This window comes from Meleagris gallopavo, chromosome 21 (genome assembly GCF_905368555.1).
Source record: "Meleagris gallopavo chromosome 21, MGAL_WU_HG_1.1, whole genome shotgun sequence".
Classification (NCBI taxonomy): Eukaryota; Metazoa; Chordata; class Aves; order Galliformes; family Phasianidae; genus Meleagris; species Meleagris gallopavo.
In genome coordinates, this window is record NC_139424.1 from 8567119 (window position 1) to 8594981 (window position 27863).

Here is a 27863-nt window from a genome sequence, read left to right on the forward strand (position 1 = left end):
GAAAACAGTTTTCTTTCCCAGGGAAAGTAGGAGAGGTGAGGCAACGGGAAACGGGGCAGGGAAGTTTCCCTCACACAGCATCAAAGCAGAAAAACAACAGGTTTTTCTCCTCTTGCAGGGCAACATGCAAGCAGGCTCCCAGCCTGTGCCACACTCAGCACCTCCTCGCTCCTGTTCTTATTTCCAGGCTCCAGCACAACATTCCTGTGCTGCAGGACAAAGGGCAGGGAGCTGTGCTGAGAAAACACCGTGGGGTTACAAACCTGTGCCCACGCGGGGGGCACACACAGCACCATGGCACGGCTGGCCCACGCTGCAGCCTGCGGTCAGGTGAGCAGCAGTCGCACCACGGTGGCAGATTTTTGGGTCCAATCCTCATAACACCAGCGGGGGGCTGACCAAACGACAGCAGGAGGCAAAGTGGGTCACCTCCCACCCCAGGAGCTTTCAAATCTCTTCCAACGCAATGTAACGCAACGAGCAGACAAGTGAACGGCACGCTCCTGTGCCATTCTGCAGAGAGGAGGCAGCGCTCAGCCAAACCGCATCCCCACCCCTGCTGCGCTCAGCCACTTCCAGGGAGGGGGACATGGGGACAAAAGCCACACCGAGCTGCCAGCCACCCTGCTGCTGTGCCAGAACCTCCTTCGCATCCCAGCTCCTCTCCTGCTCCACAAAATGTCTCCATGCCACCCAGCCCAGCCTCCAGGAGCTCACAGCAGCAGCAGCGGCATTGGAGGGGCTATGAAATGGGGATCTATCTTTATCAGCGCTGGGAAGCACCGTGTGCGGCTCTGGCACTGTTCAAGTAATTAACAATAATGAAAAGTTCACGTTGCCATGGATATGGTGTTCTATTTACAACACGCATCTCTCCCTATCACCCAGACCCGCACAGCAACCAAAGGAAATCAGAGCCCCATTCACAGCCCTGGTGCGGGGCTTTATTTATAACCAGCACTGCTGCAGCATCACGGCCTCGGCGCTGCCTTTCCCCACCGAGACCCCCAGCTCCCCAGGCAGCAGCTGCCCATAAAGAGGGACCCAGAAAGAGGCTTTTCAGACACCTCAAGCTAACTGGTGACGATGGTTTTTTTAAAAACAATGCAGTCCCCGTGCACTGGTTTTGAGAACTTTGCTGCTAATGGGCCTCGTTCCTTACTGCAGGGCAGGGCAATATAAAGACAGAAACAAAGGAGCAGAGGGTGCCCATGGGTTTGTTTGCACACGGGTCTTGCTCGCATGGCGCTCCAGGAATGCCAGCCCTCGTTAGCACACTGCGGGCACACTGCTAAGGATCGCAGTTGGCTTAATTAGAGACTCAGGTGTACATGAAAGATTAAATACGGAACAAGGCCGGGGAGGGATGGAAGGCAGCCAGTTCGGACTAATGTGCCTATCTGGGTACCTGCAGCGTTAATTAAACCCGAGCTCAGGAGACAGGGAGAGGCTGCAGCTGCTCCATCCCACCACATTCGTGGTCTCCTGCAACAGCCATCACATGAGGCGTGCACAGGATGGATCTTTGGGGCTGTTATCTGCCTGCCACTAACAGCATCGCTGCTTCTGTCTTATTGCAGCTCTGAGCGCTGCAGTCACACAGCGGCGATGCGCTCGGCCCCCTGGTGATGCAGGGCCAGGAGTTCAGGGCTGCACAGGATGGGTCCCCTGGGCTGGCACAGCCCCAGCACAGCACTGGGATCCTGCGGTGCTGCCAGGCTGCAGCGGAGCAGGTGATGCTGATAGCAAAGTGACAAGAAGTGCAGCTTTAGCACCTGCTCAGGTTCCCATCAGGTGGGGCCCGTGAAACCTAAACCTTTTGGACACAAACATCACTGCTCTGGAGCAGCAGCACTTCAGCGACAGTTAAAGGAAAACTGCAACTGTCCACCTGGCTTCTTTGAAATAAAAAGAGAAAAACTCACTTGGAGATGCCCCGTAGCAATTTCCTCTGCTATTCCAACAAACAGGTTCAGCAACCTTCCAGGGAAAAACAGCATGGATCTGCCAGCACAGAGAAAGCGCACACTGCGACCTGAGCTCACACCACACATCCCCACACAGCTCAGCACAGCTCAGCACACCTCTGCAGCACTGGGTGCAGCAGTGCAGGAACCCAACAAGCACTGGATGGAGGAGGAAAAGGCGCAATAAACATGGATGTGGAATCAGTCATCAGCGGTGGCACAATGTTTTGCACTTTTACCACTCGGGAGCTGTTAGGAAACACCTGCTCTGCCACAGGATTCCCACTGGCCCTGAACACGGATCACCTTTTGCACCACAGAAAGCAATCTGGCATCCCTCGAGCTTTCTGTGCAATTGCTTGTATCTCATTTCTTCCTTTTTTTTTTTTTTTTTTTTTTTTTTTCCCCTGAGCAGGAGGTGCCTGCAGTGAGGCAGTGACCTGGCACAGCTGTCCCAGCAGCAATGCAGACTGAGATGGGATGGGATGGAGCCACAGTGGGAGAGGTGCAAGGGAGCAACAAGCATCTTTGGAGGCTGAGCAGCCAGGCGAGGCCACGTCAGCCCATCAGCCCTCGCTCGCCCCCCATTTGCAGCACACAGCCCTGGGGCACAAAGCATCGCCTGGGCCAAAGGCAGGCAGATTGTAGCTGCATGGCCCCACAACTCAGTGGGCAGACACCTGGATGGAGCTCACCCCACCCTCTGCTGAGGGGATCCCAGTGCCCCTGCACCTCACTTCTTGCCAGCACGCAGCCTGCACAACGGGCCCTGCAGTTCCCATTCTCTGCTTCCACATCCAGCAAGCAACCCATCAACTCAACAAACAGCAGAGCTGTTTCCCATGACCCTACAGAGCCCACCAACACCCACGGAAGGGAGAACTGGCCCTGGGATCGGGCAGGGATGCAGGGTGTGTTTGGCCCCTGCTGACTCAGCCCTGGCACACGGCCGTGGGCACACACACCTGGGCTGAGGAAGCTCTTCCCACTCCACGCACCAACCCCATGAATCACAGCACCCCGTGCACTCAGATCAATCAGCTGCCCAGTGCCAGGAAGCACTGCAGTCACCACGGGATACAGGGACATGGCAGCAGAGATGTCCCCCTGCCAGGACACAGAGGACCCACCCTGTGCATTGGATACGTGACGCTCTGCTCCCTGTGTCACTTGAAAGCGAGCAAAACTGCTGCTGTGCCCTGACATCCGCCTGCCTCCCCAGAGAGGCCTCTGGTGACCTATATTTGGCCGCTTAAATCATAAGCAGTGACCTCAATCTCAGGTCTTGTTTTCCCCCATTAACAAGCGGCAGCCTGAATGCCTGCACAGGGTTCCCTCTGCTCCGCGCTGTCACCTCGCATCTAATGAGAGGCAGCCGACGGCTCCTGGGCCAGAATCACCCACAGGAGAGCTCTTGCTGCCTCCCCACACATTCCTGCTGGTGTCACTCACAAACTGGGGGGCACAGAGGGGAAAGCAGCCCCCCAGAACTACACCATAACCTCACACACCCCGAGGTGCCGCTCGGTGGGCACATTTGCTAGGAGGATGCTGTGCCACGTGCTTTAACCACCCCACGAAGGGGAGGCTGGTGTGGATAACGCAGAGGGCCCAACGTCCCCGGGCTGCTCGCATCACGCGGGGTCCCTGCAGCCCTTCCAGGGAAGGGTAAACTCCCGTGTAACCATGGAAACTGGGGAGGATGGTTGGCAGCAGGGCTGGATTCCTGCTCGCATGGCGCTGGGTCTGGTGCGGAAACCTCAGCCGGCACGCGTGGCCACCGCTGATCACAGGGCACAGCAGGAAAACACCCCAGTGATTAAGCTAATAGCCCTAATGACCAGCTGATGAACCCTTTGGGAACGCGCCCAGCACCGCACAGCGCTCAGCCCAGCATGTCGGGCAGCCACACTGCGCCCAGCTGTGCTCAGGGCCCCTTCGCACCACGGGACGCGAGTCACATCCCTACAGTTTTCATCTCTCTTCCAAGAGAAGAACCTTGTGCTCAGTCCTGGGGGGTGCTTCCTTTGCTGTGCCCTTGGGTCAGAGGTGCCCACTTTGCCTGTCCCGACCCACGCTGAAAGCACACCGAGCTGCGGCAGGCTGTGCTAAAACCATCCACCCAGCCACGACACAGCCAGCTCTGCCCAGCAACGCGCTTCATGGTGCTTGGAGGAGCACTACGGGTGGCTGCCACCCCAAAACCATCTCCGAAGGCGATGCCCCGGTCCTGAGGACCTGATGTACCCTCTGGAGGACCGCGCCACGGGTAGAAACCCCACACCCGGCTGCAGGCCCCTCGCTGAGCATCGGCCCAGGGTCCATCTCAGCCCACAGAGCTGCTGCTCAGAGCGAGCAGAGGGAGAACAGAGCATATCTGATGTATCACGGAGGCAAAGCAAAGCCTCCCGCTCACGGAGCTGAAATCCTCACATCTTCATTTTTGGCCTTTTGAGAGCTTTTTTTTATTTTTTATTTTTTATTATTATTATTTTTTATTTGTCTATTTTTGTTCCTCGCCCACCTCCGCACTGAATGTGCTGAGCTCCCGGGCTGGAGAGGCAGCGTTTTAAGGGAGAACACTGGTGTCACAAAGCAGAGAGCTCTCAGAAAAACAGCCTCTGGAGCAATAAACAGATTTGGTGCTGAGGGCTGTGAGGGACGGCTCCATCTGGGCTGCTGAGTCACAGAACCTACTGAAGTGAGATAAAAGCCAGAGGGCTGGAGGTAAGGGAAGCTTCCTATTAGAGATTTTTGCTATTTTGGTCCAAACACACGACGACGACAGCAGGAAGCAGAACAGGGCCAGGGCGGCGGTGCTTCGGAGGCCGCCGCTCCGCTCCGGCAGCCGGGGGGTTAAAACGCAGGCTGCCGCCTCCTCCTCCTCCGCCCGCCAGGCCCCGCTCAGCCCCCGGCCCCGCCGCCCCCGGCAGCCCACCCCGCCGGGAGGGCGGCGGGCCCGGCAGCCGGCGGCGCTCCTGGAGCGTCCTTCTCCCCGCAGGGCCGCGTCCCCGCACAGCCCCGCACAGCCCCACGGGGACGATCCGCACAGCCCCGCACAGCCCCACGGGGACGATCCGCGCGTCCCCGCACGACGCCCCGCAGGGGCTCCGTCGCGCTTCCGTCCCGTAGGGACCGCGCCACGTCCCCGCGGTCCCAGCCCCAGGGAACGGCACCGTGCCGCACACGGCGCGCGCCCCCACGGGGACCCAGACGCGCCCCCCCGCACGGCGACCCTCGCTCGTTCCCCCCTCGCTCCGCACCGCCCCCGCAGGGCCCGCCCGCGTTCCCAGCGCAGCGCCGCGCCCCCCCCGCTCCCCCAGGCGGCGGTTCGGCCCCGAGGCGGCGCTGCGCCTTTAAGCGCGGGCCGGGCGCCAGCTGCCTCCGCCCGGGGGCAGCGCCGGGCGGGCCGGGCCCCGCCGTAGCCGGGCAACCGCACACGGCGGGCGGGCGGAGGGCGGCCCCGGCAGCGCCGCGATCAGGTGGCAGCACCGAGCCCGAGCCCGGCCGCTGCCCGGCGGATAAAAGTGCCGCCCGCCGCGGGACGGCCGCCAGCCGAGCGGAGCCGCCGAGGAGCCGCGGTAAGCAGCGGGGCGGGACGGGACCGGGACGGGGGGCGGCGGCGGGGGGGGGGGGAGCCGGGCCTCTCCGGGGTGCCCCGCGATGCGCTCCGGAGCCGGCCCCGCTGCGGGCTCCGGTAACTCCGGGTTCTCCGCGCTGGCGCAGCGCTGCTCGCGGCCCGCCCCGCTCCCCGGTAAGGGTGGCGGTGCCGGCCCGCACCCCGCACGGCCGCACACGGCGGTGCCCGCAGCCCGGCCTGCCGCCGCGGTCCGTTCGGGCAGCGCGCGCCCGTCCCCGCGGCCGCCGCCTCCGCTGCGGGGTCGGCACGGGAAGGCGGGACGGGGCACGAAGCGCACGGCCGGACGGCGGAGCCGCGGCGGCTCAGCGCGCCCGCCACCGAGTTCGGGACGGGCTGCTTCCTCGGGGGAAGCCCGACGGCGGTGCCGGGCAGCGCATCCCACCTGCCGGGCGCTGAACCCCGGCACCCCGGGCGGGACGGGGTCGCGCCGCGCATCGAATCGTCGCCCGGGCGGCCGCCGGCAGCGGCGCGACTCACGGCGGCCCGGGGACGGCGGCGGGGCCGTAACCTGTTCGACGGGACGGCAAACGAGCGTCGTGCCGCGCGGCTCTGCCTACTGCCGGGTACCCTGATGTCGTGTTGTGAGGTCGGTTTATTCCTAACGCCGTAGGAACGGTGGAGGGGTTAGCGATGGCAAAACATTGTTTTTCCTTAGGATAGGCCACATCGGCTCGGGCAGGGAGCAGATTGCTTCTCCCTGGGCCTCTCCATCCACCTCCAGGCACGCTGCTGCCTCCGGTGCCTGGGTTCTGGCCTTTAGCACAGCTCCAGCTCCCAGGCAGCAAAGGTACAATAGCCCCGGTCTGGGGAGCGCACACCAGCAGCGCTCTGGGCAGTGCAGCCCCGTGAGCATCAGCAGCACAGCAGATGGGAAGCATTTTGCTCAGCACCAGTGGGGGCACGATGCTGGTTGTGTTTCCTGCCCTCGGGACATACACATCCCACTCCTCCGTGAACAAGCGAAATCTCAGGGATTTCATTCCCGCTCCAGGGGCTCCTGGCTCTGGCTCAGCTTCCATGTTGGTCTGGTCAACATGGGAAGTGGCACAGTTTAACCAAACAGCTGAACCCAACTAAGTCTGAGAACTAGAGAGGCGAGCCGAGGCTGCTTTATATGGGAGGAAGGTGGAAATCCTCTACATGGGATATTATGGGAGAGAAGAGCAAAATGCAGAACTCTATACAAGAGAGGCAGTGCTGGCTTTGAGCCAGAAACATCACATCTGGGACCCAGGTGGAAGTGAGGAGCAAGGAAACCCATCAGAGCAAGGCAGAGCTCTGTCACTGCACCCCACACACAGCCCTCCTCTGCCCCAGACCATAGGGTTGCAGGCAGCCCTCCCTCCTGCCCGGCTGGTTTCCCATAGAAAGCAACATTCATGCCTCAAATTGGGTATGGGAGCTTCTCCCAATCACCTCTGTCTCTAGATATATGCAACTGAGTTCCAGCTCCAAACCAACACCTGGCCAGGGCTCTGGTGCTTGGAAATTGGAGGTCTCTGGAGCACAGCACCTGAAGCTAGGGGCCCTTCCTGCTGTTGGGCTCATCCCACCCAGCTCCTCTCCCCCTTTAAATAAGGCAGCAAAAGCCCTCAGGCAGCTTGTGTTAAATTAAACCACCACGGCTGGCAGCTTCCTGCAGGACAGCTCACCAGTCAGGTGCCAGTGTCTCCAGCGGGGTGTTTGGAGAAAGCACAGCGCTGATGGGACTTCATGTTCCCCCCATAAAGATTGCACCCCCCAGGACTGAGCACGGTTGCGTTTCCTTGGAGCCGGGAATCCCTATTCATGAGCAAAATTGGCATTCGCTGTGCCTTGCGCTGAGCAGCCGCCCATACCAATGGGAGCACATGGAGACCAGGGGTGCTGGCTCTGTGCTGTTTGCATGGGAAACATTCACTGCTGCATGTAAGCTTGATTTCCAGCTAATTGATTACAGTTGGCCTCCATTCCTGTTACCCTAAGCAACCTCATCAATGTGCTCAGAGCAACCTCATTCCTTCCAGCTGCTGCAGGCAGGAGGCTGGCAGGGCCAGGCAGCTGCTCGCCAGCCCCGCTCCACTGCTTTCCCTCCAGCTCAGCTTTCCACTGGTACAGCCCTGCACTGAACCTCCCCAGGGTCCTGGGGTGCCCACAGCCCCACTCACCGGAGGGGTTCCCCACCACAGTCACACTGCTCTGAGATCGCTCAGGGAAGGAGGGCTGTACTTAGATTCACACTACTTGGAACAGCCTCTGAAAGAGGTCTGGGTGAGCATCGGCATGGAGGTGCCATGCAATTTCTAGCAATCTCAGCAGTAAATTCACAGCTGCCTTCAATTTTATGGGTTTTGGTGCAGGCTGAAGCAGAGCACAGAGGTGCTGCCCAGCAATGAGAGGCCAACAGCCTCCGGCAGCAGCAGCAGCCTCTGAGCCCTGGGTGCAAACCACGCTGCCCCGGTCCCCAGCAGCATCACACAGCCATCGGAGCAACTGTTTTTTGCGCAGCAGATGGGAAAAGGAAGGTATCTCTCTTATCAGCTGGGCACATCCCTAGGAGAAGGGAGGCTGCATTGCACACCCCAGGAGGCACAGCCTGCCCACTGCTCTGCTCTACGCAGGTGCCCAGGCAGCCAGGGTCTCACACACATACACAATATGGGAGCTCCTCTGAGCTCTGCCTACAGCCCAGATGCCATCAGCTGGTGCCAAAATAAGCAGCATAGCTTTGGAACAGACGCTCTCCCTCCCCTCTTGCTTTGAGAGACATGGAATTGAGAACAGCCCCCAGAGCTCAGCCAGCTCACAGCCCCGACGCTGCACACAGTGCACACAGGCATAGAATCCAGCTCACGCCTCCTCAAGGCTTCATTCTGTTTTTTAGAGAACATTTGATGCACCCAGCCTGAGTTTAAGCAAGACACAGGTGGCTGCACTATGGGCCTGAGCAGTGGACACATGGAGTGCTGGAGTATATACCAGGAGCTCCAAAATAAAAGGTGCTGCTTTATTTAAAAAAAAAAAAAAAAAAAAAAAAAAAAAAAAAAGCAGTTTGCTTCTCATGGATAAAACCAGTTGCCAAGGGAAGCTTATCCCCAGAACACAGACCCTGTATTCACACAAGAGTTCATGAATACCCACATGCTGCAGGCCACAACATTCCAGCGCCCAGGAAGTGAGCAGAGCCGTGACACCAGCTGTCACCTCGCAGGCAGTGTCACAGAGGCTGGGGCACCTGGAGAGGCTCAGGTCATGGGAGCAGCCCAGATTCCCACTGACTGGAAGCAGTGCCACACCAGGGAGATAAAACCTCACTCTCTCCAACCAGATGTGCTGGATGCAGGGCTACAGAGCAGCGATAAGCCCAGGACCTCTCACAGCCAAACCATGCGTGTCCTCTGTGTGGCGGGGAGCCACGCCTGAACGCAGCACTGACAGCAGCGTGCGCTGTGAGCGTGGGGGCTGTGGTTGTGCTGGGGGCTGTGCAGGCAGCCAGGCCTGCTCACGGCTTCTGGGAGATAGATTGTTATCTTGAGTTCTCATCTGACAGCTTCCATCCCGTGCTTGCCTAAGAAGGTAATACAGGCAGCCAGCAAGAATCGGAGCAGGGCTTGGCCACAGGTGCAAGGTACAGCTGAGGCATCACCCGTCACACCCATATCACCCCATGTCCCTGCTGTTTCCCAATCCAAAACCCAACTGCTCATTTCTCTGCTCACGAGGACACAGAAATGGCTGACGGCAGCCAGTGGCAGCTCCAGGAGTCCATCCCCAGCGGGGCAGGGGCTGCAGTTCACGTTCCACCTCCCAGCTTTGCTGTGGTAGTGCCCGCAGAGGCAGGGCTGCCCTCTGGCCCCGAGCTCACCTTGAGCTCCCTCAGACCTGGCACGAACAAGCTGTGGCCCTGAGAACAGCCGTACTTTGTGCTCTCTGCTGAAATTTATTTTAAACGCCGTTCTCCAAGACCATTTCCAAAGCAATTTGCTGTTCGGCCTAGCTAGGAAGGGCCCTAAGCAGACTCGTTTCAGCGCCTGCAATATTGACTCTTCTCTTTACTGCGGTGTTTGTCATCTCTAAAATGAATAACTTTACCTCTCCTGGGAAGGGAGAGAAGCAGCCTCAGTGCTGATACCTCATACACCCAGCCCACAGACCTGCTTCAAATCTCAGATGATGCTCTGGGAAAGAAACTGGGGGCTTCTGCTGCTTTGCTTTGTTGGGAGCGAGGCTCTCTCTGCACCTGCTCCTCCCCGTGCCCTGAGCTCACTGGGCCCCTCGGTGCATTCTCACCATCCCCAGTGCCACACCGCCCTCGGGCTCTGGTGGGGATGAGCAGAAGTTAGCACCAAAGCAGGGCCACCCCTCAGCACCAGCCTGCGGGCCGAGGGCTCACAGTGCAGGGGGAGGAGAGCCAGAAGGTGTTTCACCTCTGCTAGGTACAGTACCACGGCACTGACGTATAATGCAAGGCTTACTGCAGTCCTGACTCACACCCCTTAGGAACAAGTCAGCGCCTCTGCTCTCAAGCCAGAAGAGCTCTTAAAAAAGAAAATCCTCCAAATCCCCCTAAAAAGTCACAGAAAAAGCCGCCCAGCACCCCCAGAATGAGAACTTTGAAGTTCAGAGCTGCCAACTCATCACTGGAAGACCAACAAGCAGGGCCCTCCAGTATCCCAGAGACCACAGCACATTTTAACCATGACATCTGCCTGTTTCTGCCTCAGTCTCTTGAGCTCTCAGAGGTGCTTTCAGGCCTTTCTCAGAAGACCCAGAAACCAAGAATTTGGCTTTCCTGGGGGAATTTCAGTTTTCATTAATGGAAACCCATGTCTCTGGGAACCAAAGCCAGAGGATGAAACACCAACTGCTACATGACTTGGAACAAGAGAGCTGTAAGCACCATCAGTGGCGGCCTTTCTGAGGGAGCAGATCACCCAACACACAAACTATTACAGAGATATTATCTTATTGCTTTTAAAGCTTCCCTACCCGGAGAGGAGCTGCTGTGCTGCCAGGAAACCCAGCCTGGTGAGCACACTCAGCCCCACAAAGACACGCACAAAGCAGCCACCTCACCCATCTCCTGCTACAATGCACCTGCCTCTTCTTTCTCCTAGGGGATCAGCACAGATAGACCACACAGCTTAACAACAGAAACACACATGCTGCCCAACACAAACTCACCAGACTCAGTAGAACACAGTCATGGAGCACGTTGGAGCCATCAGGAGAGAAATGCTGGTCACAGTGGGCAGAAGCAAGGTCCCTCCTGCAGTGAATGCTAGGAAGGACCAGCTAGCCGCTATGAGCCCACCCCCAAGGACAGCTGGTGCACACCTGGAGGCATTAGGGGTGGGTTTATCTCCAGGCTGTAATTAATGAGTCCCTTCCCCCACCCCTTGTTAGGCACAGGAGAGAAACAGCAGCTTCCACCTGGGGCAGGAGGAGGACGGAACCAGTCCTCAGTACTGTTACCAGGGTGCCCCATGAGCTCCGTACGTGGCACAGGAGCACCCCAACAACGTGGACATGTGGGGCAGTGCCACCTCTGTGATGTGTGTGCGTGTCCTGAAGCTTGGTTGCACAGGCTGACCATTCGCATGCAGCCAGGATGGAGTCGTTTACTTCAGCCTTCTGTAACAAACCCTGACCCTGCCAGCACCTGGAGCCTCCCCCTGTAGGAATGGGTAGCCGCTGGCTCCGTGGGGCTCACTGCTCACTCCATTCCATTCTCAGTTATTTTTTGTTTGGGTTTGGTTTTTTTGGCATACAGCAGGAGTTGGTAAGAGCCTTTTCCTCTCTCTCTGCCCCAGCATTATGATGGGAACCATTTCATGAAGAGTAACAGCTTTGTGTTACAGAGGGGACGAAGCAGAGTAAAATAGACATATTAGGAATAGCAAATAGTTTCATAGGAGTGAAACCAGAAGCAGGCTGGGCCTAGGCAGGAGTGTTAGGAAGGTGCAGCTGTGAGGGCAGGTAACGACTCACACCTGCTGCTAGCTTTGGTCATCACCCAGGACTACCACAACCACCACAGGCATATGGATCTGGCATACAGCAGAGGCAGCATGCTGTATATCAGCTGGCTGATGCTGGGGAAGGTGCTGCTCTCTGCATCCTCCTGCCTTCCCAGCCCTCTGCTCTCACTGCTGTGCACCGTCGATTGTGTTGAGTTTGCTCAGAGCATGGCAGCAGCCTCAGCAGTTGCTTATGTAATGAAATCCTCCATGAAACATTAACTGTTTTTGGTCCAGAGTTACTCTGCTTCACACAGAGGCAGTGCTGCCAGGTATCGGCCATTTGGAGCTCTGTTGCTGCTCTCTTCCTGGCCGTGCAGTGTCCCCTTAGTACAGAGCTGCTCGTCTATCTGTCCTTGGCCTCTGTCGCGGGTGAGCTGTGCGCAGGCAGCTTGCTGCCAGCCCATAGCTGTGGAGTTTGCAGAGCAAGCCCAGCTCGTTGCATGCAAATGGACAGATAAGTTGCTGCCTGCAAGCAGGAACCACTTTATGGAAAGCAGCAGAGCCCTTCTCAAAGCACCCCGAGCCCTCGCAGCACACTTGCAGGGCTGGGTCCACACGGGGCTGCCGCTGGCTGTCATGCTGCCAAAACCAAGCCTAGCTCTCACTGCTGGGAAAATCCAGCTTGTCCCTATTCATGTTGCATACCAAAGGTTCCCATTTCCTCTCTGCTGCCTTTTGGCATTGAAGATTTTTTGGTGGTCCTGTGTGGAGCTAGGAGTTGGACTCGATAATCCTTATGGGACCCTTCCATCTCAGGATGTTCTATGAAGATCTCATCTACAGCAGCTGCCCTCCCAAATCCCAGAGTGACCTAAACCTCAACCCTCCTGCACGTTGCCACTCACACCACTATGAGGACTTGGGGGATGTTTCTGCTCAGATGTCTCTGTAAAGCATATGTCTCTCTAAAGCAAGGAACTCGGCACCTGATGGCCAGGAGGAGACAGATCCCTGCCCCGCTGGAGCTGCCCAAGTTCCAGCGCTGAGCTTCGTCATCCCATGCAGCAACAGGTCAGCTGGGCAGGTGACATCAAGGAAACAGAGATCAGCCAATTTTGCTGGTTGACTCCCTGCAGTGAAAGCTGAGCTGAAACTGAGCAAACAAAGGCCCCAGATTCAGCATTTATTAGATGAAACAGGCCAGATCCTCCTGCACAGCCCTCTCTGGAGCAACCCTGCCCAGCCCTGCAGCTGCAGCGTGTTTGCAGGTCACCTCCCTAATGCTCCCCAGCCCTCCTGGAGGACAGCATGAGTTACAATCCTGTTTGGATTTGTGTGCTGCCAGAGCCGCATCCCGCCCTGCCTGCCGGCCCTGCAGCGGGCACGCTGCCTGCCAGCCTCCAGCACCACTCTCGTTGCTCTCAGCCCATTTCACCTCACTCTGTTTTGCTCCTTCCACTCTCAGGACGTGTGTTATCTCTGGTCTAGACGGAGAATTAAAAGGGGATGCTGTCTCAGTCCTGTTCTTCCCAAGAGCAGGATGCTGTGGCTCTCAGCACCAGCTTGCCTTTTTACAGCCTCTGTGTCCATGCAGAGAAGCTGTGATCCTCCCTTCCAGTCCTTGGAAAGCTATCTAATTTGGTGGCTGAACATCCTCAGGGTGAGATGCTCTCTCTCAGTCCCAGCTAGTGCCTAACAAACCCATGCTCTCTTCCCAGTTCAGTGTTGGACGTGCTCTGAGATACCCCAGTTCCAGCAGCCCACTGCTTCCAGGTGCCAGTTGGTGCTTGGGAGTAGCTTGTTCTTGAGTGTAAGTGCCCAAATCCTTTGTGTTGCCAGTAGTAGATATTTGAATAGGGATTTCCCCTGCTCTAAGAACCCAATTCCTTTGAAACACCATGATGTTCCCTGCTGTTCCAGCTGGGTGCCTGCAGTGGGAAACTGAGTGCTCACAGCTGCAGCAAAAATCTTCCTGCTGGAGCACGAACTTCTGCAGCACCGGCACTTTGGGCCCACAGTTTCAGGAGCTGCTCAAGTAGCTGCCAGCAGGGAACAAGCCACAGAGGAGACTGTGTTATGCTCATTAAGTTACCATACTGCAAACCCATGCCAAAAATCTGCTGGCAGCGCTACCAGCCACTGCTGAGACCTGCCAGTGCTTTCCAGAGCCTGGGATGCTGACAGACCACTGCGTGGCAGCGTCGGGCCTGGGGACACTGCAGGCACTGTCTCAGCCCTTCGAGGAGGCCCAGGACACCTCTCCCCCACCTCGGCCTCTCCCACACCCAGCTCCAGCTGGAGGCCACATAGGTAGACTTACATGACTTACAAGGTATTAATGCTTTGTGGCTCATCCCCTTGCTTGCAGCTTCTGAACTGGCTTTGGAGAAGTCCTAAAGGAGTAAGGGAGATAAAAACAGATCTTTTATTTTCCACTCTGGCCTTTGAAATAGCAGGAGTGCCCAGATCGTGTCCTTCCTGGGGCCCACAGCGGAGGTGGCCGGGGATAAATGGCTCACACAGGCAAACGCACGCCTCTGTGGAGCATGTCTTTCTCCAAAACATTAGTCAGTTATTAAAGCAGCAGGAAAAGAGCTTCCCTTGTCCCTACCTCTGCTTCAATTTTACTCTCTGTTTGACATAACCAGGTCACTCTTTCCACACTTCCCCAGCCTCACCGGGAACCGATTACTGATCGAGATGGACGTGACTCACTGCCTTTTTTAATGAGCAATTTTCCTATGTTTATGTGCTTTGGCAGAGACTTTCTTATACCTAAAAAAGGAGAAGGGTGGCACTGGGGAGAGGGCAGGGTACATTGCTGGCATCTATATCCAGTCTGCGTGAGGTGTTTCTCACCCTCTCCTTGGATTCCAGCCAGCTGTGAAGTTACTGCTTTTGAACATGAAAAAGGCGTAACTCATCTTCCACACGCTAATCTGGATGAAACACTGTCCAGGCCCACAGGTAGGCTGCCTAAGCCCTTGACAACTAATTGGAGCTAATTAGGTTAGAAGATTTTTGTGTTAATATCTGTTTAGGCTGTGCCTGGGGGCCCCATGGTAATAAGCATCATACAAACCCAGGGCAACCTTACCCCATGGAGGCTTGCCAGTAGGAGATTGTCCAGGCCACAGCAGGGTGAGTTGGGCTTTCCTTCTCTCTTGCACAGACTCGGGCTCATCGGACAGGTGCCCCACTCATGTGGTGTTGCTTGTGTTTTGCAGTGACTAAGCGGAGGAAGCACTTGCTATCCTTGCACTACCGGGCCAAACAATCCTTCCCTTGGCTGCAGATCCCACTGGATCCCTTCCCATAATGGAGGTGTGAACGCCAGGATCCTCCATGACCTCCAGAAGCCACAACTCCTTGCCGAGAACTCTGATGGCTCCACGAATGCTTTCCGAAGGTGCTCTGGGGGGCATCGCCCAAATCACCCCCTCGCTGTACCTGAGCCGGGGCAGCGTCGCCTCCAACCGGCACCTGCTCCTGTCCCGAGGGATCACCTGCATAATCAACGCAACCATCGAGATCCCCAACTTCAATTGGCCCCAGTTTGAATATGTCAAAGTGCCTTTGGCTGACATGCCCAACGCCCCCATCTCCTTGTACTTCGACAGCGTTGCCGACAAGATCAACAGCGTGGCACGGAAGCACGGGGCCACCTTAGTCCACTGCGCGGCCGGCGTGAGCAGGTCAGCCACCCTGTGCATTGCCTACCTGATGAAGTACCATAAGGTGTCCCTCTTCGAGGCATACAACTGGGTCAAATCAAGGCGCCCTGTTATACGCCCTAACGTGGGCTTCTGGAGGCAACTGATAGACTACGAGAGGAAGCTGTTTGGGAAGACAACGGTTAAAATGGTACAGACACCATATGGCATCATCCCAGACGTTTATGAGAGAGAGAGGAGACCCCTGATGCCTTACTGGGGAATTTAATGTGACTGCAGACGGGAAGCACAGCAGAAGGGACATGCTGTTCCAAGTCGACCAGACTGGAGACGTTCCCTTCTCTTTCTACAGCCAACTTTGGTTCTTTACCATACAGCAGAACCTCAACTAATTCTCACCTCACTAACCCGCAAGGCCAACAGTTCCCTTCGAAGCATTTCTCTCTACAGGGATTCCCCCATCCCATTTTTCTCTGATTTAGCAGAATGAGATCTTCTTATAAGTTTATTCCTTTCATAAAGCCTCCCTCTCTTTTTAGTCAGTTTATTAGTATCCTATGAGGAAAGGCCTACGAGGCGTTTGGCAGAGTTAATGAACAAAGTGCGCTTTGTGATGCGGTAGCCTGGATATTTCTTTAATAGCTTGTTTGCTTCCTTGCAGAATCCTGTAGTGGTTTGGGAGCAGCACTAGCACCAGACAGGGAAGTCCAGCTCTAACAGCATGGCTTCCAAGAGCAGAGAGGAGGTAGTGCAGGGTTGTGTTGCTAGTGCTGGTGTTTTCTTTAACATCTGTAGTGACTCTCAGTATATAGTGTTTGAGATCTTTAGTCAGCTCTTAATCTGTATTAAAAGTCAAAAAGAATGAAGTCAGTCCGTGTCAGGCACAAGTAAAATAAAATTTGAATGATTGGAATCAAGTAAATACAAAGCCCTTCTTCATTCATTCCATGCCAGGGCAATAGTCCTGGGATACATTGACACTTCTGAAAAGTACTGGTAGTGTTCCGTGGGTGGAAAGTAAACACAATTTGTGAACATGTGGCTCAAAGCAGCAGCGGGAGGTTAACGGTTCCCGTCCCCCACCACACAGCCAAGGGGATGTTTAGGAAACGCTGTGTGCGTGGCCACCTTCCTAAAGGGCTGAGTTGCATCTCCTAACGTTCAGACAACCAGTGGACTGGAAGTAGGTACACCCACTTGAGTACTTTGCTCTAGATACGGTCGTGATCTGCCTTAGCCCATTTCTAAAACACTTCATTATGTCCTCAAGGTTATGTTGCATTCTAGAATTGTTCTGCACAAAAAGGCGATTTGTTTCACCTCCGGGACGGGGATGGCGGTACGGAAAAGGCTTTGCCTCGTTCTCTTCGTGATGAGAAAGATTCCAACTGGAGATGTGGGAGAAACCTCTCTGTGGCACAGCTGCTGCCTCCTGGGCACCGCTGCCCTCCCCGCAGATGGAGCAAGACCTTCCTGTCCTCTGCTGCATCCCCGACGGATGAGTACGCAGATTGCTGGATGCTGAGATAGCTATCTGATTTAAATGAGATTCTATACTTGTAAAAAAAAAATCAATAAAGAGTAAACTAGAACATGTGTTGGCTTCCTGTTCAGAACTGTGCTAATGTATCTGAAGTAGCAGTGGGAACATGGTGTAATCCTGAGCAGCACTTTACACAAGTCTGGAGAATTAATTCTGTGTTCCAGGCAGTTTAGAGGTTCCTGACAGTCATTGCAACAGCCAGCGGTTCAGTTAGTGATGCAAATTCCTCAATATTTTAAGGGCATCCAAAGTCCAAAAAGAGTTTCCTGTGTGCATCTATAGCCCATTCCTGCAAACCTCTCTTGGGGTGCACTAGCCAAAACTGCAGCTGGAAAACCCCAAGCACTGAGCACCAGGTTTTCCAACTCCCAGCACCTGGATCTCAGGGCACTTCCGTATCAAGCACAACAGAGCAGCCCTGCAGCGCCAGAGGGAATTCTTTTCAGATGAGCAAGAATCAAGTTTCAGCCCACAGAGATAAAAGGGAGATTTGCCACACACTGTGAACAGTTCAGGTTTCAGCGGTTGTGTCTCTTGGCACTGTTTGCAGTGACAAACAAGCAGGCGTATCAGACTGGTTGTCCATTTGAAAATATACTTTTTTTTTTCTTTGAAGTTAAATATCACCAGGGAAGTGGTAAGCAAGAAAGGAATTACAGATTAAAAATAGGACTAAGAATTAGTTGGGAGAAATCCTGAAAGCATGTCACTTACAGGGAAAAAATACTTAAAAAAAAAAAAGTCTTTCAAAATTAAACTTTACCTAAAAAATTGAGTAGGCCTATTTTAACAGTATTTTCTTCATAAAAACTAGAAGGGAAGACTTGTCCACTTGGAATAGTTACATGTATATTTTGCACATACACTGCTTCAATGCTGGGGGAGGGAACAGTACCGAGTGTTCAACAACCAAAGCACAGAGTGACTTTGAAGCAATAAAAAATGCAATCACCTCACAAAGCACATCTTGAAATAGAGAACTCATCTGGAATGCCCAGGAGAGATTTCAGAGAAGTGCAGTGGTACCAACAACTTAGAGGTATCTCTCCACAGAAGTTTCTCATTCCAAGAGAAGATATTTACCTGTGCCTCACTTTCCCCCAAACGGTTTTTGTGCACCTTGAAGTCAACAGAAGCAGAAGATGTGACTCCAAGCGTCTGGAAGCAGGGCAGCACGACGTGAGGGAAGCACCATTCCTCCCGATTCCCATCGTCCAGAGGAGCACACACCTTGTTTGCAGAACTCTGTAGGTGCCGCTCAGTGAGACGCCTTCCAGTCGTGGGCCACAGAGATTCTGCATCCGTGAGCATTCAGCACGTGGCCCCAGCTGTGCCCTGCAAGGACCCCTGCAGGGATTTCTGCAGTGACTCTGGCACAGCACAGATTGAAACAGCTCCAACTGCAAATGGTGAAATCACTTCTAGAAGACAAACAATGCTCACCCAAAGGGGACAAGAAGGAATCACAATATAAATAGATTTCTTCTGACCTCTTTTCTTCATAGAATTGAGAACTGGAATTAAATACAGGCCCAGGAATCAAAAAGACATCTTCCAGAAGAAGCAGCTTGTACAATAGCAGCTTTTATTGAAAAGGCCGCCTTTGTTTCAAGTTTAATCAATCTGACACGAAGCTGAGAAGGGAACTGCATTCCATGGGGTGTCACAGCTTCTTCCCAACCCTCGGCCACGCTTCCCCTCATGGCACCATGTGCTTCTCAAGGAGAAGCTGCTCAAAGCGTGCCCAGGCGGGGAGAAGCTGCTGCCGGAGATGGAGAACCATCAGCATCCAAGAGCTGAGCATTCCCATCCCACAGAGCACGGCAGGGAAATGGGGCAATAAGGAAACAGGGCAGTAAGGAAACAAACAGGCCAGAGCCACCGGTTTGCTCTCCAGCTCTCCAGCACTTCATCCACCGAGACAAAGCACACTGAGATAGCGCAGAAGCATCAGGAGTACAATGGGGCAAAACCATGCATAAATTAAATTAACTGAGGGAACAATCTCTTCAAACTCCAAATATACACACAAAGGAAGATCACTTTCCCAAGGCAGCTCCAGAGATTACAGACATTAGAAAAAACAAAAACCACATTTCTCAGTTTTTTTCCTAGTCAATGTCCAGAAAAAGGAGTTACATTTACAAAATTCAGCACAGCCAAAGCAGAAGGCAGCAGGTCCATCAGCCTGTATGCAAAGGAAGCAGGGAACGCAGTCTGTTACAATGCACCATAGAAAATACCATCACCTTGGATACAGATTGGCTAGCAGCGCCCTATCTGAGGGAGCTGAATGCAACAGTGAGTCATTGTAACGAGCAGGATGTGCAAGGGAAACGATCCTCCTGTGCAATGCCTGTACGAGGGTATCTGCACTAACAGCATTTGGTGTGTTCCTGTGACGTCAAAGCGTTCAGAAAAACCATTTCTGCTGGCCACAAACGCAGCAATGCTGCCGGCTGCTTCCCCTTCTGCAGGCAGCAATGATGGCAGTGCCACACCTCACCACGCTCCTCTGCAACTGTTAAACAGATTCCTTATCTTTATGGCCAGAAGACACACTAGATCCATCTCAGAGAGGAAACTTCCCTGTTTAACAAGTACATGATGAGAGAAACATCACTGAAACACATTTTTATGACAGCATAGCTCATACAGTGTTTGAAATATTGCTTGCTTTAAGTTTCACATTGTGGCCTGTTTCCTTCATGGCGTTCTCTAATTAAAAACAAACAAACCTATCCAGTTAAGTGCTCAGGAACCGCGATGGAAACCCATGCTAACAATAAACTCCCTTTTCCCAGTATAGCACTTCCACAAGCACAGCCTTTGCGTCAGCCAGACACTCCAAACCACTTGAGAGCTCCCCTCGCTCGCAGCAAGGAGCGCAGCAAAGCCCAAGTGCTCCAGTCATTCAGCTGCACAGAGTGCTGCCGTGCTGCGCTGCACAGACCCCAAACATCAGTGGGAACACTCACCCTGGTGATGCGTACAGCCCCTCATTAGGAGGGAAAACAATCTCAGAAGCTATGGTGCTGCCACTATTTCATGCCTAATAAATGAAACAGCAAGCAAAGAGTGACTGCCTTTTTTTTTTTTTTAATATATAATTACTGGGCGGCAGAAAGCAAGCAGTCACTGTCACATGATGAAAGATCCACCATTTGATGAGCTTGAGCTTGCAATTGGAGGCACAAGTTGTTGTTCCATGAATGAGCTAATCTCAGGCAGCAGGAAGGTTGATTTTAATTTGTGTAAATAAGGGGCCAGACATCTAACACTCCTATTAGCCAAGATTCTTTCATTTGGCATAATTAATAGTTTAGTATAGTTAAGAATTAGTAAATAAATCAATCAAAGAACCACAGAATGGTTAGGGTTGAAGGGACCTCAGGGCCCACCTGCTCCAACCCCAGCCCCATCGGGCTGCAGATACCATTACTGGAACTCATTAGGCATGACTTCCCCTTGTGAAGCCACACTGCCTACTCCCGTTATTTCCTTCTCCCTCGTGTACCTGGAAATGGTTTCCAGGACGAGCTGTTCCGTCATCCTGCAGGGACTGAGGCGAGGCTGACTGACCTATGAGGTTCCCTGGGTCCTCCTTTTTAAAGACAGGAGGGACGTGTGCTTTCCTCCAGTCTTTGGGAACTTCTCCTATTTGCCACAATTGAGCAGCGATGATAGAAAGGGGCCCCGCAGTCACATAGGTCAGCTCCCTCAGTACTGCATCCCATTGGGGCCCATGGACTTGTGAATGTCCACTTTCCTGAACTGTTCCCTGATCTCTTCCACCAAAGAGGTAACATTTTCCTCTTTATAATTTCAATTTCAGCAAATAATTACAGGTCAATGTCAGTTACTCATAATGGAGGCAAGGCAAAGCTGGAAAAGCTGTTGATATCCTTGGAGAAAAGGGACTTTCAACTTAAGTCAAAGAATTAAGCAGCAAGTTGTACCTGATGGATACACACCACATTGCATTCTCTGCAAACTGAACAAAACTGCAGAGGTAAGGCTCTTAAAATAATGCCACGAAGCTCCCAATGGGTTTAAAATTCCAAAAGTAGCTGCTGATGGCACTGTTATCTGGGTGTTGCATTGGAAGAAAGAGTCAGGTGTTTTAGATGTCTGCGTAACACATTGCAATAGTCTATGACTTCTTCCTGTTTAGGTAGGTGCCCCTCCTGAAAGCAACAGAACAGCAGATTGGCAACAGACTGCTTCAGCAGACAGCCTGCTTGAGGAGACAGCTTCCAGTGTGAGATCACACCTGTCCCCAGCAGGAGCTGAGGCCCACCTGTGCTGCCAATTCTGGGAGTCAGGAAAACACAGTATTACAGACAGCACTAGGTTGCACACGTTACATGCAGGCATCCCATCAAGTAACACACGTTAAAATAGAAAAAGGTAATATATACAGGAGCAGACACATGGCAACAGTGGAGTCCAATTTTCAACAGTGATGCAGCCACAGAACCCCCAAAGCATTGGGCAAAACAAACCTCACCCGTAGTTTAGGACAAGTCCAAGAAAGGATGTTACCTAGGTATTTGCAGCAGAACAGCACAGATTGCAAGTTCCCAAACCCAGCTGTCTGCACTAAAGAACCTGGATACGAAGGGGAAATTTTTAACAATTTTTCCAAGTTCTCGTCCTGTAGTACTAACTGCTTGTGAGTTTGAATATGGTATAATTTACAATTCAGAACGGTGAAAGCATGAATATAGAACGTCTCTCTGCCATCTAATTCCTCCTATATCAGTAGATCATTTTGCCTTGAAAGTAACCACGACTTGAACACTGTGCATGTAATAGTAGAGCAGCGAATATTTAAGGAAGAACATCATGGTCCAGACACCAAAAACATTAAGAAAAGATTTGTTTGCAAGTATGTACTTTGAGTACCTAAGTAGTCATTTCTATGCAAATCAATCTAACACTTCAGTTCACCTAGGAAGCTATGTCCTCTCTGAGGTCTGCATTTGGTTAGCAGACTGCTTGTTTGTTTGACAAAGGCCAGCCCACACTCATCTTGATAAAGATTGAAATGCCACATTTTATGCCACTCAACAATTTTCCCCAGATATTTCTGAAACCCCAGCCATTTCCAGGAAAATTCTTCATGGTGAACTTCCATATGTGACGGTGGCTTTAATTCATGATTGTGCAAAAGCCAAAATGAAGCATTTCAAACGAAGAATTCTTTCCACTCACTCCATCACACCATTTATCCAAGCACTCGCATTATCGTTTCACCTGATCCTCCACCTTCGGCACAACCGCCTTCAGAGCAGATCTGGCAAAATGAGACCCGGAGGCTTTGGTTCCACACAGTTGATCCAGAAGTTTGCACAGCTCGCATGGTACTGGTGCCCTCCATATGCCAGCTTAAAATTATCCGTTTCTGAATTGAAGGCCTAGAGTAACAAGAATTGAAACAAGCGTGACCGTCTCACCTCCTCCACGCTCCAGAAACTAGAGTGGAAAATGGACATCACACAGGTGATCACCCCAGAATGGCAAATCATGGTAGAGCCTGGACCCTCTTTCTCTGAATTGAATAAACCATTTTCACTTGCAGCAGCACAGCAGCCAATCTAATGCTTTCTTTTAGTCTGCAAAATGTTTGCAGGTGGGCAAAACCTGCCACCCTCATACCTGATGCATACTTGTCTGTTACACCACATCTCAGTGGTGTCCCATCTGACACCTGTAACTCACTGTGTTCCATGCACCTTCCAGAAGAAAGCTAGTTCTGCCAGCCAACAGCCACCTGCCACGCTGCCTTCACCGGGTCAGACTCTGCTGTGACTGAGGCTGGTGCTGCTTCTGATGTTAACGTTATCCTACCATACTCCAGGCTGAGTTTGGTCCACTTTCTTCTGATAATTGAATCTGCTTTACGACTGCAGTGCATGAAGCCACAAACAAGCTTAAAATTTCTCCATGTATGTTGCTAGGTGATACTGCTTAAATGTGATGGGGAACTGAATTTTTATTTTTAAGTAAATCTAGACTGTTTGTGATATAACATTGATTTTTTTCCCCAGTTCAGAAAGAGAACATTTAGCAGCTGTTCCTACGTCAGCAGAATTTCCAGTGTTTCACAACTACCTATTTAAAAAATATCCTAACCACGTTTCCCTGATTCTGGATTTCCTGCACAGACTTTTAAAAATGCCATTGCCTACTGCATGTAGACGAAAGTCAGTATTTGTACCAGAAACCCCCATAACTCCCCCCTCTTCTGCCACAGACATGCAGGCAGCTATGAACTCAGAAACTCACTGCAGGGACTTTTCTACAACACAACAGAAGGAGCACAAAACCAGAAAGCTATTCACAAGGTATGAGCATGCAGACAAGACGAAAGGCAGGCTCTAGAGCATGTTAGTTGATCAGATCAAGTATTAATAGTAACAAAAAAAATGACTGGAAGAAAAGGGGTCATGATTGGTACAATTGAGAATGACAGCTGAAGGCCAGCTAGCAGTTCAGCCTTTCACACTCAACTAGGAATGATTCTATAAAGAATGTTTTTTACACGTTCATACTTTTTTAGGAAGCTCTTCCACAGGTTTCTCTTCTTTCTGAAATAACGTTGAAACCAAAAAGTCAGCAAAACTGCCGATACACATTAATTGGTTGGCATAATTACTCTGTACACGTCCTGGGATTCCCTCCCAGCTCTGCTAATTACAATAGTCCCCTCCTGGTGATCCTTGGAGATACATTTCATAAAGAAAAGTTATTAAAAAACTTCTAATATATATACACTTCAGTCTCAGTATCCCAGTTCCTTCCCAGAGAGCCACTGACCTCATCAGCCCTTTCTCCACATCTCTGTCGCATGCAGAGCCCAGTGAATGCAGGTCATTGACTATGAGAGTCCCATCTATTTACGGGTCAGATTTTGCCTTTGCCACTTTCAGTTACAAATTAAAATTTAAAACTCATAAATATGTCCCAGGCCTAAATGGAAGCCAAAAGTATAAATTAAAAAGGAGTTTAACGACAGAGGCCATATACTTACTTTACTTCTGGAATCCACATTTAGGAGGCACACTCCACAGGCAAGGTCTTGGGCGTTTTTAATCCCTGGGCGCAGCATACAAGAAGAGAAATCCAGTGAGTTTTCATCTGGCTGAAGAAATGAGACAATAAAGTTTAGGCATTTTCAATGAGTTTCAGACCTCATAATAAGAATAATCGATCTGGTTGCAAGAGAGAGCTGTGGTATCCCAACAGGCAACGCGGAAGAGATGACACAGTGCATTTCCTCATAAATTGATACATGATTTAATCAGAGCTGCTCGTAGATATTTGCAGTCCTGCTATGCAATCTCCATCGACATTGATTTATAACACTCCAGCTCTTGAAAAAGGGTGAGACTACAAAGGAAAGAATTCTTCAGTTCCGTGTTCCCACATCAAAAGGAGAAGAAACTTCTGAAGAAAGAGCTCAGGCGGCTCTGCTACGTTTCAACTGCAGCATATTAAGAACTGGACAAGGATAAACAGTGGTATGCAGCAGCTGTTTGTGCAGCTGTGAGGAAACAAGGCAGCGGCCAGCACTGCTTTCACCAGTGTTTGAAGTGTTGTCAGTATCTGTGTTTATTGTCCTGAGTTCTGTACTACTGCCTGCTCAAAAAGGGCAGCTGTTACTCTTTCTGAAGGTTTTTCTGAAACTAGAATATGGCACAATGTACAACTGGGATATTAAGATTAACCAAAGCACATAAGAATTAAGGTCATCAGCTATTTCATGCCAGACACAAGTTCAGGTTCAAGAGAGACAATGGACAGAGGAGATGAAGCCTGCAAAGAAGAAATAGAGCAACTTCTCTGGCACATAACCTGAATTTCAGTGACAAGATAAATGGCAACAGAAAACTCTCTGTATGGATGGTATAAAATGATGTACTGCTTGAATGCAGAGGCACAATTAAAAATAGTGACTAGAAATGCAGGAAAGTTTGGGAAAAAAAAAAAGAAAGAAAGAAAGAAAGAAAAAAAAGTACACAAAAACATGTGTAAACTCATCTCCATAGGTCTGGAATGCTGATCACGCTCCCTGCAGAACGGCTAGAGATTAATTGAAGTCCTTTAATCTTTAAGTAGATCAATCAAATTAATAAAGGCACTGTAATATTTGTTTACCAAACACATGAGTGAAGCAAATGAGAAGGTCATCCTGTAATTTGCAATGAAAACCACAAGGCTGGGCATAACATTACCTTGTAAAAAAATCCTTTAAAAGATAAAATTAACCTTTCCAAGCAGACGCCTCTGAGCTTGAATACTTCTCAGCACTTAATTGGCACTTCTGTGCCACTTGGGATCCGTGCTAAGGGAACGCATGGCTGCATACAGTTCCACGTGGAGAAGAGAAACAAAAAATGATGATTCTGAGAACTGTAGGAATCAGGAGTCCCAGGAGTCCTTCAGATAACTTTGCTTGAGAAATCATTGTTCCAGCTCCAAGTGCACTCAACACGTAGCTGCACTGACACGGAGAACACAGCCAGGCCCTAGACCTGGGGGTGGTCCCTGCCATCTTCCAAGGAAGGCACTTTAGAACTAGATTTTGATCTGCTTGTTTAAATCAAGAGAGGGCTGTTCCGACTGTTACCATCATCAATGCCAGGTTTCAAATAGATGAATCCTCATCTATCAACATTCACCTGCCGAGTGGTAAGATACTGAAAGAATAAATCCCATATTCTGACAGAGTGTCATCAGAAATACCCATCTGCCTCAACTATTTGTGGTCAGCTATGCAGAAAGCTCCCAAGCTCCTACCAGACTGTCTCAGAGCAGCCCAGTCTTGTCTGGCAGATCTGCTCAGAGAAAGGAAAGCTATTTTGGCTGCAGTGGGAACCAAAACAAACTGAGGCACTTCCAAATCCAGAGAGAAAAGAAAACAGCTCTGTTATGCGTGTTGTATTGCATGCTCCTGTGTTGTGAGCATTAGAACTAACTGTAGGTATATTATACAGACAAGTCAAGTCCATGCTATTCTGGCTTCATAAAATGGCTCATTAAAACTGTACTAATTTTCCCTTATCAGAGCATTTCTTCTAGTGAAGACGTAGCTTGTTTTTGGTCTTACCGTTAAAGCAGCAAGAGACATGAAGCTTATGAGGTTGTTCCACACTTTATCTATATCCTTCAGCAGCTGTTGGAGTTTCTCACTACAAACAGCAGTTGCTTTGATTCCCAGTTCAACTCTCTTTGTTACTCTGTACACTTCAACAACCCCTGTTGGAATAAAACACAGTGGAGATACACAGACAAATTCACTGCAAGCACAGGTTCCTGAAACTACAACTAAAATACAGAAGAGAACTTTCAGTGTAAGAGATGCAGTAAATTAAAACATACCCAGCAAATATTCCATGCCTTGAGCAGACTGGATAACCTCAGTGCAAACGGATGAGCTGCTTATTCCATTCAAGGTATCATTTGCTTTCTTTATGACCTGGTGGAAGCGAGTTTCATGAAACGGTGCTGTTAATTGCTACAAACAAGATGGTCCCTAACAAATTGTTAAACAAAACAATGAGGCAAGTTAAATAATTGCTGTACTCCATCACACAGATCGGGTAGAAGTACGAACATTTAAAAACTTAATGTGTTCCCCCAAATAATTTCATTACTAAAACAGCAGTTTTAAGCGCACGCATGCATCGCTATCTAGTTGAATTATATGATTAAAAATATACATATTTTTAAATTACTCTGGGGCTATGAAGTATCACATTACCTGAAAATTAAGGGCCTTTCCCTTTTCATGATAAACATCCTACACTAAGGAGGAAAAGGCTGGTTACACTCTTACCTGCAGGGCACTCTCCAGGCACCTCTGCCACTCATAAGCATACCTCTCACTTTCCTATATGAAAGAGAAGGATAGTCTGAATCTCATTTCTACACACACTCCCTTTCTCCTATCACAATAGACATACAGAAGACGTATATTTAAAGAGATTATTTGCAAGTTATCCATGAAAACTCCTAAAATACCTTTTCCTACCTTTTCCTCATTTTTTAATTAGTCTCTTTGTGTCAAACTCTAAAGTTTGATTTCTGGGGCTCAAAACTAGTTTCAAAAGGAAGAAGGTATACAAATGGGTAAAAGTTTGAATTGCACATACCTACTCCCAACAAATCTGTTGAAGGTCTGCTGTTAGAGAAATGAGGATTAGCAGAATTTAATGAGTCCTTTTACTATTTGCTCTCAATATGAGCAAGAGAAATAACTAACTATTATACAGCCAAAAAAGGTAGGCCATTTCCTAAAGCCAGTGGTCTCAGTGCCAAAACTGGGATTAGATTTTAGTTGCAACCAATTTCCAGTTATAGGCTTAGACTGCAAGGTCAAATGATTCAGACAACAGCATTTTTTTCCATGCCATGAGGCTTTAAAGCCAGAAAAGGCAAAACAAGTTTTATTAACCATTTCTTGCTCATAAAAAGGAAACAAAGAAAAGAATTCTTCCTTTATGAACAGCAAAACCAAAATACAAAACCTTACCCAGGTTCCATCTTAGGATCATACTCTAATTTCAAGCAGCTAACGCCCCAAAGGGCTGGGATACAGAATACTGATGAAAGTCACTGCTGATTTACTTGTGTTCCAGATAACTCCTTACCTCAACTTCCCCAGTTAGGTCTTTGTATTTGTCCCGGATGACAGGCAGAGCAGGCTTCTCACTCAGAGTATTTGAGCGATCCCTAAATGGCTGTTCCAGAGCTGGTAAAGGTGAGGAGCGGCTTATTTCTCTGTCACCCAGGCTTAGGCTCCTTTTATGAGACCCTAAAAAGTTTGGATATAAACAAAACTATTCTTCTATTCAAAGGCAGCGACTACCGAAAATGAACAGTACCAAGGGATGTGCTGCTCATCCAGAACAACAAAGCCCTCCATGTACTCAATGACTGGTGCAAACCAGTTCTTAACGTCTTACAAATTTTTGGCACAACAAATTTTTTACTTCTAGAAAGAACTCAACTCCAAACACCGTGGAAATCAGGAGAAGCTTGTTTCCAATAGTCTTTGGAACAGTCCTCATCAGCAAATTTATCATTTGA

The 27863-nt window shown here is 50.9% G+C and overlaps 2 protein-coding genes across 11 annotated transcripts in view; one reads left to right on the top strand and one right to left on the bottom strand.

The window, feature by feature from the left end:
* Positions 1 to 4554: 4554 nt before the first annotated feature.
* On the top strand, positions 4555 to 16815 carry DUSP14 (dual specificity phosphatase 14). 3 transcript variants are annotated; one of them, XM_085241105.1, is made up of 3 exons: positions 5367 to 5548; positions 14591 to 14690; positions 14777 to 16815. In XM_085241105.1, the coding sequence occupies exon 3, from the start codon at positions 14895 to 14897 to the stop codon at positions 15489 to 15491; it is 597 nt and encodes a 198-aa protein (XP_085097231.1). In that variant the 5' UTR covers positions 5367 to 5548; positions 14591 to 14690; positions 14777 to 14894; the 3' UTR covers positions 15492 to 16815. The 3 variants fall into 3 exon arrangements, with proteins under 3 accessions (XP_085097232.1, XP_085097231.1, XP_085097230.1); XM_085241106.1 differs by lacking the exons at positions 5367 to 5548; positions 14591 to 14690 and adding an exon at positions 4555 to 4694; XM_085241104.1 differs by lacking the exon at positions 14591 to 14690 and having other exon boundaries at positions 5368 to 5548.
* Positions 16816 to 18334: 1519 nt separating this feature from the next.
* SYNRG (synergin gamma) overlaps positions 18335 to 27863 on the bottom strand; it is a 36171-nt gene continuing 26642 nt past the window's right edge. For 4 of the 8 annotated variants that reach the window (XM_085241089.1, XM_085241084.1, XM_085241091.1 and 1 more), the window contains 7 exons: positions 27425 to 27588; positions 26611 to 26664; positions 26154 to 26250; positions 25882 to 26030; positions 23803 to 23913; positions 23324 to 23359; positions 18335 to 22186 (listed from right to left, as the gene is read on the bottom strand). In XM_085241089.1, coding sequence (XP_085097215.1) covers positions 22055 to 22186; positions 23324 to 23359; positions 23803 to 23913; positions 25882 to 26030; positions 26154 to 26250; positions 26611 to 26664; positions 27425 to 27588 — 743 coding nt within the window. In that variant the 3' untranslated portion in view covers positions 18335 to 22054. The remainder of the gene's footprint in view (positions 22187 to 23323; positions 23360 to 23802; positions 23914 to 25881; positions 26031 to 26153; positions 26251 to 26610; positions 26665 to 27424; positions 27589 to 27863) is intronic. The other 4 variants (XM_085241088.1, XM_085241092.1, XM_085241086.1 and 1 more) reach the window with 3 other exon arrangements.